This window comes from Camelus ferus, chromosome 29 (genome assembly GCF_009834535.1).
Source record: "Camelus ferus isolate YT-003-E chromosome 29, BCGSAC_Cfer_1.0, whole genome shotgun sequence".
In the NCBI taxonomy this organism is placed as follows: domain Eukaryota; kingdom Metazoa; phylum Chordata; class Mammalia; order Artiodactyla; family Camelidae; genus Camelus; species Camelus ferus.
Window position 1 is genome coordinate 25,277,946 of NC_045724.1, and position 22,509 is coordinate 25,300,454.

General features: G+C 45.1%; 1 protein-coding gene across 1 annotated transcript in view; it reads right to left on the minus strand.

Annotated features, from left to right (window-relative positions):
* Positions 1-22,509, minus strand: part of XKR4 (XK related 4) — a 285,138-nt gene that overhangs the window by 95,961 nt on the left and 166,668 nt on the right. The window contains exon 2 of the mRNA XM_006191064.3: positions 3,040-3,239. Within this exon, the coding sequence (XP_006191126.2) occupies positions 3,040-3,239 (200 nt within the window). The remainder of the gene's footprint in view (positions 1-3,039; positions 3,240-22,509) is intronic.

The following is a 22,509-nucleotide window of genomic DNA, read 5'->3' on the forward strand; positions in this document are numbered from 1 at the left end:
TCAGTTTCTACTCTGCCCTCAGAGCAGGAGCCAAACTGCCCTTACCGGCACGGGACAAACTGAGAAACAATTACGCTTCACCGAAACAGTTCTCACTGAGCCCTCAGCCTCCAGCACAAAGAGGCACCTCTGGCTGCATTATTCAGTGAGTAGGGAGCTCTGAGAAAGGCTTTTCACAGCTGACAGCTTTAAGGCTACACCAGCTTCCATAAGGAGAATACAGCTTGTAAGCATCAGTTTAAAATGCCGTATTTCTTGTTTGATTTTTTTAAAAATTGGTTTTAAGAGAGTGTTCATCAGAAAGGAGTAGATAATTGAAATTGGGTTTCAAAAAGCAATCTTCTACCCTAAAATTAATAAGTTTAGACAGACATAAATGGCAATAACTTGCAGACTTAGGACCACTCTCTACCTGCTAAATAAAAACCTTTTGGAGATTTTAATTCAGAGTCATTTGCAAATACCTCATGGCTTTCACACCATTAATCATTTGCATTCATTATAGGAAGTTGTGCTTTTACATATAAATCCTAAGCAGCTTTTACCGTAAAGATGTGTGAAAATAAATGTTGGACTAGATTCGAGCATATTTCTTTTTCTTTTCCTGGAGGGGAAAGGCTCTGTTCTTATCATTCACATCAACTTAATTTATAAGTTGGTTCATTTGCAAGCGGGTTGCAAATCAACAGAGGTTTGGATTTATAAGTTCTCTCTGAAGATAGATTTTTCTTCAGAATGCAAAGGGGAAAAAAAAAAGGATTTGCCTGAGCTGATCTTCATTTGCTGGAGGTTTTGTGGTGGTGGTTGTTTGCTGTCAGGTATTTCTACTTTTCAGGCTTTTAACACAACTTCCTGCTCACCTTCTTGCTTAAAAAATGGCAACAGCTGGATGGACCCAGTGGCCTTCTTCCCCACTGCGTGCTCAGCGACTTGCATCGGTCCTGGTGATCTTTGGATCAAACTGTCTTTTGCCCTCCTCGGGAGCGATGTGGGACACGTCTTCCCTACAGCCTTCTGATTTTCACAGCAAGGCTTTCCTTGGCTGAGGATAAGGTCCTCCTCCCACAGTGTGTAGCAAATCTGATGCAAAAGTGAGCTGAGCAAGTAAGCTGGGGACACCAGGTGTCAGGGAAGGGCCACACCTCTAAGAAACACAAACCTTGATTCTTAATCTGATAAGGACAAAGAATTGTCTTGTCTCCATGTTTTTTCCTCCAGAAAACTTTAAATCAAACTCTCAAACTGAAAAGGTGATCTCATTTTCTTCGAACCTCCCTTCCCTTTCTTCCTTCCTTCTTCATTGTCTTCAGGGGAAAAACTGTGATTTTCTAACTCTTTTAAGAAACTAGTAGAAACCCTCTGTAATCCTGGGTCCCGGGAAGGTGACGCGCAGCACTCCCCGCTTGTGCTTGGGGTCTTCCCTTCTCGAGAGCTCTCACTTGGCTAAAAATACCAAGGCGCGGCCAAGTTGCTCCGGAGCCGAGCAATCGGACAGATTCAGTTTGATGTTGCCTTTGAATTCGTATCCTCGTGCACAGACCACCCCTCGCGCACACGCCTGGCCCTGTGAGCCTCTGGGGCACTCCCGGACGCCGAGGCAGAACAGTGCTGTCCAGGAGTCCGGAGGTCATCTGGTTTAGCTTGTGACCTTTACATTTGAGACACCGGGACCCAGAGAGGTTAAGTGACTTGCGCCAGGTCTCAGAGCAGGAACGCGAGATAAAGCCAGAGCCCCGGGTGCAGCTCACAGCCTTCTACCCCCAAACATGCTCGTCTGCAGGCAATTTACATGCCTCATCGCCAAGCTTTTCTCCTCTGTTTCCGTGCCAACACCCATTTTCTCTTCCTTCCAATTTGCATCCTAGCATGTGAGACTCACACCCCACGGAGCTCTTTGACCCTTTTCTCACACTTCTTGGACTGAAGCTATTCTAGTGTGGAGCCAGGGTTGGGGCCAAAAATTCATAAATAAATGGGTCGCAGGCTACCAGCACACTCTCCACCTTTCTTTTCCCTCCCGCTTCCCTCCTGTTAGTAAAGAACTCAGCCTAGGCTAATGTGCTCCTTGCTATAAAAGTCACACCGACACTGCGGACATTCCTCAGACCAGCCAGACCTGTGTCTCAGGTTAGAGGGTGGCCCTGCACGCAGAGGAAGCCACAGCCGGGCTCCGCTGAGGTTGAAATGAAACAAGCACAGTTCAGAACGTTAACTGTTTAACAACATCTGTTTAGTCGCAGGGTTGACAAATTACCAGGAAACTCTTTAGGAAATGGCTACGCAGCCATCATCCTCCACCCATTCATTCACCTGTCTACCCACTGGTCTGTCTAATCTTCCTGCTTCAAGAAAAGATCTGAGCAGCAGACCCTAAGGAGGCACCACGGTGCTCTGTTACTGATGGAATAGTCTTACTGATGAGCTGACCAAACAAGACGGCAAAATGCAGAAATAGTCATCTGACAGTAACATTCGTTTTATAAAACTTAGTACTACATAAGCAGCATATTATTAAGTAATGACAACATTTCTTCCCTATGACCTTCTTTTTAAAAATATTAAGGTAATCTATCATTTCCTTTTAATCTCACTGTTTTTAATGTCAAAAGGAAATGGTAGAGATTACCCTAATATTCAAATATATGTATACATTTATATATAAAATATATGTAATATTTATTAAAGAGAGAGAGGGTTATAGCTCTTTTTTTTTTTCAAATTTTTGTAAATTATCAGACAAGCAGGAAAGCTTCACTTGACTATTCTCATATTGACCAAGTGTAGAATCATAAGAATTTTTTTTTCCTGCTCAGAGGACAGCTTGAAGGCAAAAAAGAGTTGTCTTTCTATAAATTACCCACGGTGAGTGGTGACCAAGGAGAAAACAGGCATTGTTCACAAGCCCAGGCGTCGAGCAGCGGGCATTAACAGGGAGCCGCGTGGCCTGCGTCAACAGGGGGTACCGTGTGGTCCTTGGGTTGTGACAACAGCAGCCAGCCCCGGTTCCCCAGACGCACGAAGCGGACCGCAGGCCCTTACCTTGCAGGGCCTGCAGGCTGTGCGTCTGCACGATGATGCAGAGCTGCAGGACCAGCTGCGGGGCGCTCTCCAGGAAGGTGGCGAGCAGGTGGAGCATGCTCACGTCCGCGTACTCGTAGACCATCTTCCAGTAGAATCTCCATCGGTCGTTCTCCCCGCTCTGCCGGCTTCGGATGCCTAAGTATATGGTGTGGAAATATCTAGGAAGAAGACATGGAGAACGGGAAACACATGAGTGATAATGGATCCCTCAAACACTGGGCTGTTTTCTTTCCTGCCAGCCACCATGTACACGCAAGCACACGCAAGACACGACTGCCTTAGTGGCTTATAACTTGAGGCTCAAAGTCAGCCCTTATTCTTAAATGTTCACTTTGAGAAGTCACTGCGACTGTGGTCCTCCTTAAAGGCGTTCCATTGCACTGCAAGATGAAGACCGAGGTGAGACTCAAGTGTGGGAGGGACTTGCTACGTTGACAATCTACATACACCTTTCTTGTCAGGTCCTCTGTGTGCTCAGCGCTGCTCAGGAGACGGGGGTCCCCAGGGCGGGACGCAAGTCTGACATTCTGGACTTATAAACCCTCCTGATGGCTTTTTAAAAACTTTCATTATTGAAAACTTCAACCTATACCAAAGAAGGAAAAATAGCATATTGAATCCATAATACCCTTCACCTGGATTAAGTAATTATCAATATATTGAAAATATTTTTTCATTTACACCTCCACCTACTCCCTGCCACCAGGTTATTTTGAAGAAAAACCCCGGCATTATTTTTCACCTGTAACAATTACAGACATAAATGTAATTGTTAAAACAATTTATTTTTTATTTTATTAAAAACAATTTACAGACATAAATGAAATACCCTTATTACACTTACAATTAAGTGTGATTTCTTATTATCAAATATTCAGTACTCATATTTTCCTGATTATCATAAATTTTTTTTACAGTTTGTTTGAAATACAGTCCAAACAAGGTCTATACATGATGGTTATTTGATATGTGTCTTAGTCTCTGTCGCAGCATGGAGGCCCCTCCCATTTCTTTCCTATTTCCTGCGAATTTTGCATTGTCTTGCTTTTGATGGTTGTACTTGCATGGAGTGGTTAACGTATCAGCCCTTCGTGTCTTCTTCAATTGGGTAGTTAGTGTTAGAATTTTGATCAGGTTCAATTTTAATCATTATTAGCAATCATTCACGGCAAAAAGCAGGTTAAAACAGCATATGTGAAGTTCCCAATTAATAACTTAAACTATTGTGTGTGTGTGTGTGTGTGTGTGTGTGTACAGAATAAAGATTAACAACAAAATAATGTGGTGATTCTCTGAGTGGGACTGCAGATTATGGATTTATTATTTTTGAAACTCATAAGCAAAGTGTGATGAACTTCCTATAGCTAAACTTTAACTGCTGAGATGGCTTTAATATTTTAAAGCTTTTGGTATATATCATAAAATTATTCTCTAGAAAGACTGTACCAATGGACAGTGTAGGAGTGTGTTTGTTTTCTTAAATCTTTGTGTATTATCATTGAAAGAAAAATCTTGTTAATTTTATGGGTGAAAAATAATGTTTCAATCAGTGACTCTCTTATTACTACTGAGGTTTTAGATTTGTAAATGCCTATTGGTCACTTATTTATTGCTCTGTGATTTGCCTGAAGGTCATTTTCAACTGTAACACGTTCATGTTTAAGGACTTGAGTCTCACATTTAACTCCTTACATGGACCGCAGTAACCACACCACCGACATGTTCCACCACACACCTGGTCCTGTGATAGCACAGCTTGGAGCAATGGAGCGCTGTAGCTAGGAGGGGATTTAGGGATCAGGGGTCCGAGTTCACACAGCTGAAAAGTGGCAGCTGGACCCAGACCCCAGACGTTCTGCTGCCGAGTCACGTGGTCTCATCACCCTGTCCAGTTCTAACTATCCTGCGATTTACCATATGCAGAAACATACTCACAGACAGAATTCACTGTATTTCTTCTGTCTTCTACATGTTTTTGTTTGTTTGTTTTTAGCTAAGAGACAATAGATGTCTAGGTGTAGAGGTTAAGAATTTTAGTTCTGGAGACAGAACAGAATTCCAGTTTGACTCAAGGGATTCTATTTTACGTTTATTTTCTGAGCCCTAGCTTTAACGTTCTGTAAAAGAAAAGATGATGAAATAATTAAAAATAAGATTAAATGATGTACATAAATTACCAGGCAAGTAGTCATTCAACGTTAGAAATTATTAGCAACGAGTTGTTTTAATTTTTTCAGGAGTAAAGTGGGGAGTAACAATGTTACCCTCAACTTGGGATTTCCTTTTCAGCTGCCTGGGACTCCAGTCATCTCAAGACTCAAGCATATGTGAGGGGCACCTTATTTCAGAGAACTCAAAGTCTACGGACCTTACCTATCATCTGTCTATCCCTTCATCCACGCACTCAGCCATTCATCTATTTTTGTTAGTCTTTCCAAAGAGAAAACAAAATAAAACAATGAGATTACTCCGCTGCTTGAAGAAAATCTCCTGGTAATCATCACCAATGTGAGAATATTAAGTACCATATGTTAATTTTGCAAGTAAGAATGAACTGGGCAATCCTGCAAGCCAGTGCCATTTCCTGCTGGGTGTGAAAAATGCTGTCTCTGAAAGGCCATCACATTTCATTCTGACAAACCTGTGTTTCTTCTTTCATAACACAAAAAAGAAGCCAAATTATCCCATGAAGAGAAAAGACAAGAAGGTATGGATACTGCAAAGAAAGTAAAGTGACACGGCCCTGTATCTAATTAGCGCTCTGCTTTCTTGCTCCTTGAGTCACGATGGGCTCACTCATGCAGTGACGAGTCCTCCAAACTGGGTCCGTGCAAACATTGCTGAAAAGGCACAGGGGAGCACGGGAGTTCATGGTAATGAAAAGATACTCATAGATGGCAGGGAGGATTCATAGAAGGCCATATTTACAGCTAAAATTTTAGCCATTACCAAAGGGTATCACTTAAGAAGGCCAAAAGTTTCAAGTCTTTGCTGTTGAAGATGAAGTCCGCAGTGAGCACAAGAGGGCAGAGGCTTAAACACACAGCTCCCCTCCGTGCTGTGGGAGATGTTCCGACGAAGCCCGCTCTGCAGTGTCAGTGTGTCCGCCTCCTCCTCTGAGCTGAACGCATTCAGAAGACATTTGCCATCTTTACTGAATGACTGATTCATTTTCTGACAGGGTCATTCTTATTATTTACTGTCTTGTGGAGCAATGCTAATGGAAGATAGAGTTCTTCTTAAATCACAAAAGGTCACCAGGAATTCTGCACCAACTTTACCAACATAGTCTTGATCTTGATCCAACAATATCTCAATTTTGTAACATCCTCAGCATTGCTGAAGAGGCGGACACAAACACACCTACATGACTCCCTGTCATGCCTCGTGTGCAGACGCCCGCACGTAGCTCCACGCCCTCCACAGAAAGTCTAGTCCAGTGATTTTCCTGAAGATTTAAATTGCATTCAAATTCTCAGCCTCTTTTCATCAATATTTTCCGGGTGCAACGAGCAACCTGGACTCAGGTCACAGCCTCTCACATTACCAACTTCAGACCTGCACGTAACACAGCAAAAGTAGTAAGCTTGGGAGGAAAAGCCTAAATGTTCAGCATGTCAAGCATTGTATAGCTGGTGTGTGTGTGATCCACAATTTAATGAGACTGAGATCATCTTCACATCACCTGCGGGGAAGCAAGGTGTGTGTAGCTCCTGTTGCAGAGGGCCACACTCACAACAGTGCTTCAGTCCTTGTTGTTCGATCAGATGTGAACTACTGGTACATCAGTAGCTGAATCAGAAATCATTAGTAGCTGTGAGGATGCTGTGCATGTATATTCTAACGCTGAAATTTCTCTGTCTTACAGCACATTAAACAGTTTAGCTGTTAACAGCTTTGTTTTTACTAGCTGAAAAATGCAGAGTAAAATCTGCACAGAACTTTAAAGAAACACATTAATAAACAGTGACTTCAGCAACTGCTATTTTCTTCTGTTGGCGGGCTACAAGCAAAGCGTCACACTGTTGTATGTGTGTGTACACTCACGGGATATACATATCACAGTACACACGGCTGTCTGTCTGTCTGTCTATGTGTCTATGTGTCTATGTATCTAATCTCCTCAACAGCAGGTGCTGATAAGGAACAGAATTGTGTGCTTTGTCACCTTAAATGTTCTGTATAGAATAGGTTGAACAATGACCAAGACCACAGAACCTTATTTTAACACCGAAACATCACATTTCTGTTGTCTCCATTTATGCCAGTGATAGTAAAAACGACTAATATTCTGGCCTGTATTTCAACAGTGGAAACTTTTCCTCGTGGCTATTGTTTTAAAGTTAGATTCTATTTCCCATTAATTATCTCACGGGGGAAGACGTGCCTTAGTAGGGGAAGAATGCGTTGGGTAACTTTACGGTTGACACAAGCATCAGGGGTCACAGGTATGAGGCCAGCCTGAGCCACCCTCACCCGAGGGGCCCGGAGAGAGCTGTCACTGCGCTGCAGGGCCGGCCCCTCGCACGGCCCCACGCTCAGGCGGTCACCGCGCCCTGGGTGTGGGTGACCCCGCTCACCGCCATGCCCCTGAGTGCTCCAGGGCACGCGGGCGCAGCGCGTGTCTCCTGTGCTGGTCACAGGTGTTCGCGACAAGGAAAGAGAGGTGGTGAACATACTCGGGGTCTCCCTGGAAATCCTCGAATGGGACAAGAATCTCCACACCTTTTGCTCATTCATCATACTTTTATTTTTCTCCCCAAGCGCAACCCTGCCTCTCAAACTAATGAGGCTTCAGCTTTCTCTGCGTGTATCTGACCCATGAGCTGTGCTTCCCTCACCTCTCTCTCCTGCTCGGATAATTAGAATTAATTTGGGTCCTCAGAGGAGAATGGGCCTCCAGTGCTATTAAGATATTAAGAGCTTCATATCACGGTATAGAGCCCTCTTGCGTACGTGGGCTTACACAACGGAGAGGCACACTCAGTTGGCGTCCTGTAGTTAATAAAAAGGCTCTCTTATCGATTTTATTTTTATTCATCTCTGAAAATAAAATTTACCTATGGGATATGGTTATTTTTTAGTTTTCATGCGTACGTCTCATAAAGACACTTGTTACATAAACAGGGCCTTATGTATTTCCTCCAACCTAGAGCAGGAAATTGTAGGATTTCTTTCTCCACCAAATAATTTTCCTTGTAATGGACCGCGTATCCAGGGCCTCTGGGGCTACTTGGAAAGTTCAGCTGAAACGGATGAGAAAGGTATCGGGCTTGGAAGGAAGACTCTTTGTTCGCTCCTACACCTCACCGCGGCCGGGCCCCCAGATTATTCTTTTCTTGAGAGTCCCAGGACACTAACGTTTTAATAGTAAAATATGTGTTACAATGGAGAAGGTGGCTTGGAGCAAAGAGACGAGTGGCTGCTATTTGACAAAATGCTGGCGTGGTGGAACTTAAACTCAAGCCTTCAAAAGATGGAATGGCTCTGGTAGAGATTATTAACTATGTTTAAAAAAAAAACAGATTAAGAGAACATTTGTTCTTATGATTCAGGAAATAGTGATTCTAATAGAACGAGAAACTTTATCATCAGCCTTGTCAAACCGGTTGATTTTATGACAAATGAGGAAACTTTGTGTGTGTGTATGTGTATGTGTGTGTAATGTTTTATTCCTTTTAAAAGACAACATATTGCCTTGCAGACTTTTAATCCTTCACTTGAGCAGACTTATGGACATTTATAGTTTTAAAAGTTAGCTGAAAAAATCCACAGGCCTGGGGCATCTGACCAGTCACATCCAGGGGTGACCAAGCGGGGAGGGAGGTGAGAAGGTGGGGGGAAGGCGGCAAACACCTGGTTATACCCCGGGTAGGCTGTGTTCCTGGGCGGTACCCGGTCCTGTCTGAAGGGTCCCTGAGCAGACATACACTGCAGGGACCAGAACCTGTGGGTGCTTAGAGCTGTTCAGGTCCAAACGCAAACATTTTACCTTCTCTTTAAGAGAAGCTTTATTACTGTCCGTAGTGTCATTATAATTTTACTGTATATTCATTTATTCATCCATTGCAAGGGAAGAAGAGATTTAAATCGTGTCTGTCCGGAATCTTGGCAGAATGGGACAACATAAAACATAGCGGGGTGGGAAGACGGGGGACAGCAGGACTGTGGGGCTGCACGCGCTGGGTCTGTGCGGAGGAGACCGTCACCCTGAGCCGCAGACCCCCCTCCCTTAGCCAGGCGGCCTCATCGTCCACGGAGGCCTTCGACTGTGCCCCGTGCAGCGCGATTCTGAGAGGAGAGCGCTCAGTGTTCACCTGCTCACGCTCACCCGGGCTAGGTCAGTCTAGAGTGTATCACAGGTTCACTGTGAACACGGGCTTTCTGGGAGCAGAGAGCTGAGCGGGCCGGAGTGTTGGCCGTGGCATCAGTGCAGCGGGAGGAAGGCGTGCTGACTGTCACCCCGTGCTGACAGCCAGTGCTCCTTCCAGGACTGGAATGTCCCCTCCTGGGGGCGGGGGGAGGCTCCGTGTAATAACCCTCCAGAGCAGCTCACGGAGATGAGGCAGGAAAGGGGGAGACCCTTCTCCACCATCATAGACGTAATTATCCCCTTATCCTATATGCTCAGCAATCTGTTCTCAACTGTTTAGAATAACCCAGAAAAAATTGTCATGCCACAATCAACTGCAAAAATTCAGCGAGTGGGATGTGAAAAAACAATGTGCTAAATGGGCAGGGGGCTGGTCCCCCATCTAAGCAGTCTAAGAGCATGTGGAGTCCCAAATGGGGAGACCACTTACCAAGCTGGTAACTATAGAGACGTTCCCTGGGAACTGTGCCCACAGACAAAAAGTTCAGTGTTTCCAAAGGGAAAGTCCCCTTGATCTAAACCAACGCGCTCATTTCCTCATCCATTCACTCAGAAGTATTTATTGAGCACTTACTTGAGACAGGACTCCTCTTTGACTCTGGGAAGAGAGCAGGGAATGAAATGTGTACATAATTCCAGTGGGGGACACAGACAATAAGCGAGGTAAACAAGCAGAGGATACAATACAAAAGCTCACGCTAAATGCCAAGGGGAAATAAGCCAGGAGAGGGCATAAGGACTGTCAGGGGGTGTCTGTCAATTTAGTTATACAGCCAGGGACGTTCTCTGGAGAGATGAAGTCTGGGTCAGCATCCGAAGAGGGGGATGCAGTGAGCCTCCTTCACGTAAAACTGCAGGAGGAGCGGCGCAGGCGGGACGAGCTGCGGGGGGGTGTCCGGAGTCCGTCCCGGAGCACTGAGGCCGGTGGGTACCAGCGGGCGGGGGGTGGGGGTGGGGAGGAGAGGAGATGGGAGGGCTCTGCGCGCGGCTGTGTGCACGAGGGAGGAAGTTACTGAGGGTCTGAGCAGGCGAGGAGTGTGACCTGCGCCGTTTCCCGAGGAGCCGCTGGGGGCTGTGCTGGGCGCTGAATGACGGGGCGCGGCCCCAGCGCGGCTGCTGCCATAATCCGGCAAGTGACGGCCGTGTGCACCTGCGGGCAGCGGTGGAGAACCGGGCAGGTGTCTGCTGCTCGGAAGTCAAGGCCGGGGGCATTTCCTGCCAGGTCACACATGGGTGTGAGAGAAAGACGAAGCAGCGCTGATTCCGAGAGCCTTGCCCTGAGCTGCTGCAGAGGTGGAGCCGCGTCTACGGACGAGGAACCTGCGCTGAGCAGACGATGATGACACAGACGTGTTCTCTGTGAGCAGCTTTTAAATATCCAAGTGGAGGCCTTGGCTTGGCCGCTGGAGGGAAGCCTTGAATTCCAGCGCGGATTCGGGAGGCATTTTAGTATTTAAAACCCCAGGGGGAGCCCCCCCGCCCCTTACCTACCCTGAAAGGGTGCCTCCTCGCTGAGCTCGGTGTGCCTCTGACCGGGCTTGATTTGAGGTCCACCGAGAGGGCTTTACTGCAGAAGACGACCACGCCCAGGCGCATCGGTGACACCGAGGGCTGGCCTGCCGCTTCTCTCAGGGAGCGTGACCGCTCAGGAGCCCTCCCTTCCCGAGGCCCAGACGAGGCGGGAAATAGGGCTGCCGAAGATGGGCACCGGGGTCCTTTCACACCCCCAGGAGAACGCTGAGCGCCATGGGCTGGAGATTAATGTGATGAGAAGGTTTCCACGACGTATAAACCTCGAAGCCATTTCGGTCACCTTTCCTCAGCGGATGTGCTGGTGAAAACGACACAGGTGTCTCCAGAAAGTTCTTCCTTGCAGAGTAGCCAGAAACGGCGGGGCAGCCCCGTAACTGGATGGGGAGGACTCGGAAATGCAGAGAGTCTAGGGCCCCTCCATGGACAGTGAAACCCCTGCCCGTGGCCCCTTGTCACCCGTGCCCTGCTGCGTGGTGAGGGCTGTCCCCCAGCCCCTGTGCAGGGCAGCTTGGAAGGGCTGAGGAGTGAACGCCCTGGTCAGTCCTCTGCCAGTGACAATGGGGATGGTTGGATAAACACCCCAGCTGCCTCTGGTGATGTAATTCTGAAGTGTGTTCTCCACTGCCTGGGAGAGTCCCTGTGGCCCCGAGTCCCGGCGGCCCACAGTGTCACCTGCTCATTGACACACCCCCTTCTGACTGCCTTCCCGTCCCTGTTCCACGTCCCTCACCGCCCATCAGTGCTTCCTGGGATTGCCTTCAAACAACCCACTTATGCTCAAACCCTCCTTTTAGCTACATTACAGGTTCACAGTAACAGCCAGAATGATGCACTTTCTTCCTCTGGACAAAATCCTCCACAAATACCACTTGCTTTGCATCAGGGCCATGCTCAGTAGCCCCCACATGGCTCCCAACTTTCCTGTTGTGCCTTGGTTCCTCTGCCGAGCTCTCCAGACTTCCTCTTGCCAGGCTCGACGTCACAGGTTATCTCATTGCCTGGCGATGCACGCAGGACCCATGCAGACAGCTCGCCCGGTCCTGCGTGCCCCCTTTCCTTCTTCCCTCGGTGTCTGCTCACACTTGCCCTCCCTGCACCAAGTGTCCAACCAGATCCAAGTGCCGTTCCTCCACGCTTGGCTCAAGCTTCTCCTTACCTCCGTTTCTGCCCCAGTGATTCGTATCCCCTGAGATGCTGTTGAACTCATGCAGCACCCAGTCTTATGCCCAGTGATTCCTAATTCACGAACGAAAAGTAGGTTTTGTTTTGCACGCCAACTCTGATGCAGTGGAGATGACCATGCTGAGAAGCGTTCTGAGCTTGCCTTTGAGCCCCTGGGGACCACATGGTGACCTCTGCCATCAGGCAGGTATTTGCTCCAGTTGCTCAATGTGCTGTTTGACCTTGACTCTCAGTAGATTACAAGTCCCTTAAGGTGGATATTCGGTGGTACATATTTTCTCTCTCTTTGTCTCTATACAAATCATCAGTCTAAACGTAGATTCATTAATCTAAACAAAGCTGAATTATGAGGTTCAAATATGTATATATCACACACATACACACACACGTTGAGTGTGTCACGAACCAACACCACCACCACACGCTCACCGTACATCCCACAGGCTCAGCTGAAAATGCATTTCCCCTGGCTGGCAACCGCGAGTTATACACGCAACTGACTGTAAATGATTTAAAACCTTTCCTTGCCGTTCCCACCTCTGAGCGTTCTGCTGCACGGCTCTTCCTCCTGTGCCATATCATATTTTATTATCAACTAGTGCCTCCCAGCTAATTTTCTTTAAAATCAGAAAATAAATCAAGAGAGAATGGGAACGCACTCTCATTCTTTCAGGATCTAATTGGAGCTGTTCCAGTAATTTATGAACTAACGTTGTACGTTGTGCTTTGGACTCAATTCAGCAACATCAGTGGTCAATGAGACTTGATTTTGTGTTTTATATCACAGAGGAAAAGCCAACTGGTTTCTCACATTATTTAGAGGATGGCTTTAGTTGAGGAAAAATAATACTAGAAGAATCCAGCACGTTCTCATAGGCTTTGTGTGAACTTCCATTGTGGTTTACGGAAATGTGATTCATGATGATGTACTAAATATTAAAACCAATGTAAGATTTAATTGAAACTTAGAGGGTAGCTCTTCCTAATTTACTGCCTATCACGTAATCTTCAGCACACTGCGTAAGTAACAAGACTGCCTACAGCCCTCTGTTGTTTTATCATAGCCCAGAATTAAGTTACACTTGCTGACATTAAAAAAAAAAGGGTGTCATGGCCCCTGACTTGAGCTTCCAATTTGGTTTTGAATGGTAGCTGAAGGGTGTGCAGGGAACTCCAAGGGAGGTAGGGGATAAGAGGATGTCTGAGCAGTTTCACGGTTTGCTTTCAGCCTTCAGCCTTCAGCCTTCTGGAAAGGTCAGACAAAGGAATTAACAAGAACTTCCCGCCTAAAACACAGAAGCACTGGGTAGAAAGCTTTCTATATGTTTTCTCAGTCTCCTCGGATGCTTGATGACGGTGGTGTTATCGACTCCCTTGGGCCCATGGGGAATCCTTACATCAGAGGGCATTTAGGATGGTCGTGCAGCTAGTACGCAGTTGAGCTGATCATAGAGGCCCTTTCTGTTGGCCTCCAAAGTCCATGCCATCTTCACACAGTCACACCCACTTCAGCATCCCTGTTTATCAAACCCCGCCAGGCTCCCAGTCCAGGAAAATATGTCAGCTCCCTATGCTTGAGTCACCACTTGCTTGAATCATCAAAATGTTATTTGGGGAATATTACTCAGCCATAAAAAAGAAACACATGTTTGCCATTTGCAGCAATGTGGATGGACCTAGAGAATATTATGCTTAGTGAAACTGAGTCAGACAGAGAAAGACAAACATTGTGTGACATCACTTATATGTGGCATCTAAAAAAATAACAAAAATGAATATATTTGCAAAACAGAAACAGACTCACAGACTTAGAAAACAAACTAGTGGTTTCCAAAGGGGAGAGGGAAGAGGGCAGAGACAAATTAGGGGTATGGATTAACAGACACAGACCACTATGTATAAAACAGTCAGGCAACAAGGATACACTGTACAGCACAGGGAATTGGAGCCATTATCTGCTAATAACTTTTAGTAGAGTGTAATCTGCAAAAATGCTGAATCACTAAGCTGTTTACCTGAAGCTAATGTTAATATTATAGATCAACTATACTTCAGTAAAAGATTAAAATATGATTTGGGTCAGAACTAATGTGTTCCTTTAACACGGATAGAACCTGGTACACTGTATGGTTCAGAGCAGCCTGTGAGGTGTGAGTTTCTTGAAGGCCAGGCTGAGGTTCCCATTCTGGTTCTTAACATGGAGCAATCTGCTTGTCAATGGCTGCATGAGATACTAATTTATTCCTTAACTAATTTTGTCACACGTAAGCATGGAAGTGTTTGAAAATGTTGACAAGTGATCTCTCGAAACCCCCGCTGCCTGTGCCCTGCCTCCCGGGCTCCTGTCCAGCTTCAGCTGTTGCCGAGCTCACTGGCTTCACGCAGCGGTAACGGGGTGAAACGGTGCTGCAGCTGAAGTCTTTTCTCCTAATCTGTGCCCCAGGACTTCTCGTTCTTGGGGCCACCCTTGACCAGGGAGGATCAGAGGACTCTTTGGTCAGAACTCCCCTCTTCCCTTGCCCAGGTGTGTCCAGCCCTTTGCCCCCGGTGGTGACCGGCTCAACAGTACACCCCGGGCTGGTGGTCCCTTCTTTTGGTCTCCCGCTCCTAAACCCTGGAGCCACCTCCGCAGACAAGCCACATGCACACTAGCTCTTGTCTCAGGCTCAGATGTTCGCTCTCAGTGAATCTAGAACTTTATTTTTCTCCTCATGAATTGTGTGGGAGGAGGGACTAGGTAAGTGCAAGTTGCCCAAATTAAAGGTGCAAATTTAAACCCAAAATTTGGGAGAGCAATTAGCATTTTTAAAAACAGATCCTTTTTTTAAAAAATTTTGGGAGCAGATCTCTCTCAAATTCACACGACTTTCTATTTTCATGACGCCTAACAAAATTCTTACATTTTTAACTTATTGCTCAGTTAAGTTTGTCATACAGGGCATGCCAAACCAGCCTATTTCTGTAATCAGTTTTTGTTTCCAGCGGGCTCAGGCAAGAGATGGTACGGGAGACATGCTGTTTATAGAAAAGGGAGACACTTCCCATGGAATATGGCAGCAGGATAATCAAATGTCACATGGTTGACTTTCCTATAACACAGCGAGGAAAATACCCCGCCTTTCCCATCACGAGTAAGAAAACTACTTACCCTGTTCCCAGGAGGACCACAGCGCTCAGAGATGAGAACCGCTAGCAAAGGGGCTTCTTTGAGAAAAGCATCCTTCAAGGTATCTTAATGTTTTCAGATTGTAGGAGCATTTCAGGGCCTCCCCTTTCATGTCTACCTATTTTTTTTAAATCGTTTATTTTGTCGTCACCCCTCCCACCACATATAAATTCCCTCTCTCTCATCCCCTCCCTTCTTCCCTCTCTCCCTTTCACTAGCTTCTGTCTTTTCTCCATGTTAACATTTAATGTGATACGTTCTTCCTGGATGTTTTCACACTGCCCCAGTGTGAACTGGCAACGAAGAGTAAGAACACACAGCCTGGGGCGTTGCTGAGCAGCCTTCGTTGCACACCTAAGGACTGCAATGACTAGTTGAGAAGCACGGGCTTGATCCACAAAATATCATAAAGGAATACTGAATTGCATACAGGCCCTCTGAAGGTGAACAGAAACATGAGGAAAGTATAAAAACTAGTGAAGCAAAAAAATGTGATTTGATTAATGGGGCATCCTCATTCAAGGGTCCAGCTGGGGTTCCGGAAAGCTCCATGTTGACATTTCCAGGAACTATAATTTCCTTTTTGTTGAAAGATCACATGGGTTCCCCATCGCTATTTCCCACTGAATTCCTGAATTTACTGGCGGCAGCCGCATCTACTTTTGGGGAAGTGATCGAGGCATGACGTAACGACCTCACATTGAAATGTTTCAGGGCTAAATATAAAGCAGAATGGTTAAAGTATGTATTCACAGAATATCAACATTTCTACCAAAAGAGACTTACAAATTTAGGTTTGTTTGCTTTATGGAGCTTGGCTATAAAATAGGTAAGTTCACTAGTTCCTTTGTTTAATGATAGAATGAGTGTTCATAGTGAACCCAACATACATATGTTGCCATGCTAGTCACTGAGAGATCCAGAAATGACCAATAAAAAGTTCTTGACTTCCTGGTGTTTATAATCTAGTAACAGAGAACTGAAATGTACCCTCCTAAAATTATAAATCAAGTACTTAAATACACCCTGGAATATTGTTCTCTCTCCCCCTCTAGTCCCCATTTCTTTCTTCACACAGGCAACCATTAAAATGTATTTAATATGCATTCTTTTAATTGGCATTTGTTCTTAAAAGACTTTTCACTTAGAAATAATTATAGACTCATGTAGAAACTGAAAAAACTAGTACAAACAGTACCAAGAGCTCCCATGAGACCTCCTCCCAGGTTCCCCCAGTGATAACATCTCAGATAATCACAGTGCAATTATCAAGCAGAATATTGACATTAAATATGAAAATGAACATATGCATGTATGTGCAAGACTGGGACATTGCGCTGTGCACCAGAAACTGGCACGTTGTAATTGACGGTACTTCAATAAAAAAATTTTTAAAAGAACATTAGGCAAAAAAAAAAAAGGATGTTGACATTGACATCGTCAATACTATGAACTAAGCTACACACCTTGTTTGGCTTCCACCAGTTTTTACAAGCATGCTGTTTTTCTCTTTTGGTGTATAGTTCTATGAAACTTTATCACACGTGTAGACTCATTAAAATCTCACCACAATCAGGCTAAGCTTATCCCAGTAAACTCCCTTGTGCTACCCACTCACAGTTACACCCGACTCTAACCCCACCCCTGGCAGCCGCGGATCCGTTCTCCATCACCGGACTTTTGACATTTCAAGAATGTTGTACAAAGGGAATCATACAGTGTTTAGAGATCAGTTTTCTTCACTTTGCACAATGTCCCTGAGACCCGTCTAAGCAGTTGCGTGTCAGTCATTCATTTCTCTCTCCGGCTGAGCTGTATTCCGCTGTGCAGATGAGCCGCGTTTGCTTATCCATTTACCCTCTGAAGGACATTTGGATTGTCTCCATGTTTTCGATTATGAATATAGCGCCTGTAAATATTCAAATGCGAGATTTTGTGTGAGTGTGTGTTTCCCTTCTCTAGAATAAATTGCTATTAACGGAACTGCCGGGTCCCATGGTAGATGTATGTGTGATGGTCTGAGACACTGGCATTCATTCTTGCATTTGTTCTGTCAGTGGCATTTGTTTACTAAGTGACACTGTGTTAAAATATTTTTGCTTGCCTTTTCCATACACTGCCGTGTTTTTAAGATCCATGTATATTGCTATATGCATATCTAATTCACACAGAGATAATCTCTTCATTGCTGCATAGTATTGCAAGGAAGCTCTTTATTTCAAATAACCCTATAATTAGTCATTTTATAAAGCAAGTGATTCTTTGGAAATGTGTATCCTGGTAAATAATTTGCTCAGTGAATTCAAGTTTCTGCTTATTGGGTTGCCCAATGTGCTGTGTATCTTTGTTGCCTCTGGGTTTGCTTCATGGCTTTACATATTGATGGAAATATTCCGAGAGCCCCGCAGCGGCTAAGCTCAGACTCGGGCCGTGCACACAGGAGAGTCCCCATCTGTCTAAGAGCGTCACAAAGCTCATGGCAGCAAAGCTGGCCACCCACGCGCGGAGCAGCTCCAGACTCGGGCTCTTTCTGTAGGTTGCTCTCAAGCTCAGAACAGCTGATCCCGGGATCTGATCCCAAGGATACGGCTGAAGGACCTGAGAGCGGCATGAAGGAACCCAGGGGCAGTGTCATCGTCAGCAAGGCGCCCGGGGAACTCTCTGCAGGCCTCAAGTAAGTCATCTTCACACAAGCCTAGAGGGCGCACATCCTCAGTCCTTCGGACACACAAGAATTATTTTTTGCTGTAACTTTTTCATATAAAAGGAGGTAATGCTTGGAAGGGCCCACAGGCTATCTATACATGTATATGTACACCCGTATATATCTCAGGTCATCAGGCCATTGGCTGCTTTATTAAAAGTGCTTTAAAATTCTGGAATGCACAGGTATCACCGCTACAGAAGGCTGTGTTTCTGGTGACCCCAGGGCACTGGGACTTGAGAGGGCAGCCTAGGAACATTGCTGCAAATTTGATCAGGTCAAAGTTGAGTGTCCCTCAGAGTTACCGGGAGGCCAGGTTAAAACACGAAGCGCTGAGACCTTCTCTCAGAGTTTCTGATACAGCAAATCAGAGAAAGGGAACAGGAATTTGCTGATGCTGCTGGTTTGGGGCGACATGTTGAGAATCTCTGCTGTGGATAAAGTGGGACCAGGACCCAGCCCTGAGCTCCAGTTACGTCTGATTAATGTGCACACTTGTGCCAGTCCTCCTGATTCAGTTTGTATCCTCCAGACTCACAAAGGACTCCATGAATGTATCACTGAAGTAATTTTCACCATATTTAGCTTCTGGCAGCAGCCACTTCTGTGCCCCTACATGGTCATTCACGGTGTTTACCAAACACTTGAGCTTCTGCGTCCCAGGACATTCACTCCCCTCAGCCAGTTGTCTCCCCTCAAGTAATGCCCTCTGTGCTCACGTCTTAGGGTTAAGTAGGAAATGTTATTCTTTCCTGCTTCTTTCTTTTTTTCTTATTAAAATTGTACATGAGTGATGTCAGCAAAATGGCCAACCAGGTCTTTGCTCCCCGAAGAACATTAAATAAACACTAGAGACTGGAACTCTGCAAGTCAAAGAGCTACAGCAACCAAGAGAAAGCACAATCAAGAAAAAGCCACGTTGAAAAGGGTAGGAGATTTTGTGGCATTTTGACTCACCCTTGGCTCACCCCCTTCTCAGCACCATATAGCCTGATTTGGGGGGTGCAGCCATCTGGTCCCCATGTCCCTTCCACAAACAAGAGAATGCAGGACAGACAAAATCTGCAACAATTTAACCTGTCTATGGGCAGCCTAAGGGATTGTTCTCCATGCCACCTAACCTGGAGCACTGATGGCTAAAAGCACAGCTCAGATTCCAGGCTAGCAGATGCCAAGGAAGGCAACTGTCGTGCTCAAGAGAAACTGCAAAGGGACTGCAGACCTTCAGGCTTCTGCAGCAAGCGATTATTGATTTAGGAAGATGACAGAACAGCTAAGTCCCTGAGAAGAAGCAGAGGGTGAGACTCCTAGGGAAATTAAAGTGTTTAAAAGCAGTCATGTATACAGGAGAACCAGGAAGGAGCAGTGACTAGCTGCATGAATAAAAAACAGGATCCAACTACATGCTACAGCAATTCTCAAACTCTTCCAAAAAATTGAAGAGAAGAGAACACTTCTAAACTCATTCTGAGGCCAGCATCACCTTCATACCACAATCAGACAAAGATACCCCAAAAAAAAGAAAACCGATTTCCCTGATGACTATTTATGCAAAAATCCTGTTCCAAATAACAGCAAGCTGAATTCAACAATATATTTAAAAGACTACATACCTGTGACTAAGTGGAATTTGATCCTGTAATGCAATAATGGTTCAACGTATAAAAGTTAATCAGGGTAATACAGTACATTAACGGAATGGAGGAAAAATAACTACATGGTCATCTCAATTGATGCAGAAAAAATATTTTAAAAATTCAGCAGATTTTCATGATGAAACCACTCAACAAACTAGAAATAGATGAAAATTAACTCAACATATAAAGGCCAGATAAGAAAAGCCTACAGCTAATGTCATACTCAATGGTGAAAGACTGAAGGCTCTTTCTTTGAGGTCAGGAATAAGACAAGGATGCCCACTCTCACCACTTCTATTCCACAGAGTATTGGAAGTTCTCGTCACAGCAATTAGACACAATAAGCACATGAAAAGATGTTTAATATCACTAATCATTATAGAAATGCAAATCAGAACCACAGTAAGATGTCACTTTACCCTCATAAGGATGGCTATTACTTAAAAAAAAAGAAATAACAAATGTTGGAGAGGGTGTGAAGAAATTGAAATCTTTGTGCATTGCTGTTAGAAGTTTAAAATGATGCAGCTCCTTTGGAAAACAGTATGGAAGTTTCTCAAGAAATTAAAAACAGAATTATCGTATGATCCGTTTGTTCCTCTTCTGCATATTCCCAATAATTGAAAGCAGGGACTCAAACAGATATTCGGTCACCCAATTACAATAGCCAAAGTTAGAAGGAACAAAGTGTCCATCAATGGATGAATCCATAAACAAAATATGGTGTATACACGTAATATAATATTACTTAGCCTTAAAAAGTAAGGGAATTTTGACACATGTTACAATATGGGTGAATCTTAAAGATATTATGCTAAATGGAATAAACGAGTTCCCCCCAAAATACTGTATTTACATGAGGTGCCTAAAATAGTCAAATTCATAGAGACAGAAGTAAAAGGGTGGCTTTCAGGGCTGGGAGGAGGAGGGAGTGGGGATGGGGCCTCAGTCTGGAATGATGAAAATGTTCTGGAGATGGATGGTGGGGATGGTTGCACAACTGTGAATGTACTTAATGCCACCAAACCATACACTTAAAAATGGTTAAAATAGTAAAGTTTATGTTACAGATATTTTACCAAAATAAAAAAAAAAAAGATTGCATAACATGCAACTTGTCCCCTTGTGCTCAGAACCTGTGCAAAATGCAGGTCTCCCCAGCCATGCACGGGTGAGGCGGCAGTGCAGACTTTCCCCCACCCGCCATCCTGCTCTGGTCAGCAAGGTGGGGGAGCGGTTGGGGGAAGAAGCACTTCATGGAGAGGATGCTTCTGACCCCCGGCGAGGAAGATGACAAGCCTCATCTTGGGGACAGCGGGAGACACCTGGATAAGGCCAGCTCAGGGATACAGAGGTGCAAATGTCAGGACATTTGGGACCGCAGCAGGAAGCTTGGAGGAGCGCAGCTTCATTACGGTGAACTCAGTCACTTTGGGTAGAAGCAGCAACCCTTCAATGCACTACATTAAGGGGATTTAAATGGCATTTAATGCTCTGCGGACTCCAATACATATTTTTATAGAACAGCTTGTCTTTCCCTTTTTTTTTCACCCTCAGAGAATTCTGTACTAACACACATGATAACTGAGTGCTCACCATGTGACGATACCGCATTAAACCCTACGGGCATTTCCTTATTGAATCCTCATCTCCTGCCTCCGAGGTAAAGACAGTAATTTCCCTCATTTTCCAGGTGAGGAAACTGGATCTCAGTGAGGCTGGGTAACTGGAGAGAAGCCGCATGACCAGTAGGTGGCACGGCTGGATGTTCGAGCGCTCTCAGCTGGACCGCCTCCCTTATTTTTGTGACACGTTCTGGGGAAGGAGGAACATTATATGCCAATTACAAAACCACCAGTAATGTCTGATCTGGCTCAGAGATGATGATGGTGATGACGGTAACTATGCACCTTACACGTGTAACCATACTGATTCATAAAGTGCTTTATGTGCATTCTTCCACGCCATCCGGAAATTAACTTTGTGGATTAGTTATTTTTCCCACTTTCCAGACGGAGCCGGAGGCTCGGTGAGGTTAAATGAAAACCGAAGTGGTAGAGCTCACATTTAAACCCGCCCTCCAGACGCTACGCTGGCATCTTTCATCGCATCTTGCTGCCGCGTGTGGGTGTGCTTTTGATAAACAGAAATTAAATCTTTAGAATCCTTAATTACTAACTTAAATACAATTCTGTTAAATACAATCATGTTCTCTCTTATTTAGTGTGCTGCTTTTGTTGCTTAAATTTAGTCCATGTAGACGCTTTATGTAGACTCTACAGGCTAATTTGGGATTGTAGACCTCTCTTTCTTCCAACTCTTTCCCTATTCTGTTTTCCTCCATGATTTTAAATGCATCAGCTGTGAATTCTACCCTCCTGGGGCAGAGCATAAGAAGGTTTCAGAAGCCAGCTTTCCTGGTTGAAGGGCAAATGCCATATTATTAAATCAGGATTATTGTGAAGATTCCACACATATTTATTGAGGGTCCACCTCACTCCTGGCTGTGATCTGGGCACTGGAGACAAAGCTATGAACAAGAGGGCTAGGGTCCCCTGTCGCAGGGTGTCTAGGAGGTTGTGGAGAAGAGATTATGAGCAAATACACAAACAAGTTCATTCCAGAGAATGATTTCCATGAAGGAATGAAAACAGAGAGAGGGTGTGTGGTGGTGGGTAAGTTCAACTGAGTCATTGGGGGAGGGTTCTCTTAGGAGGGGACATTGCCACTGAAATCTGAATGAAATGGCAGTGCTAACTCTGAGAAGGTTCAGGGAAGGGAGCTGCAGCAAGAGAATGGTAAGTGCAAAGGCCCTGAGGTCAGCATATTCAAA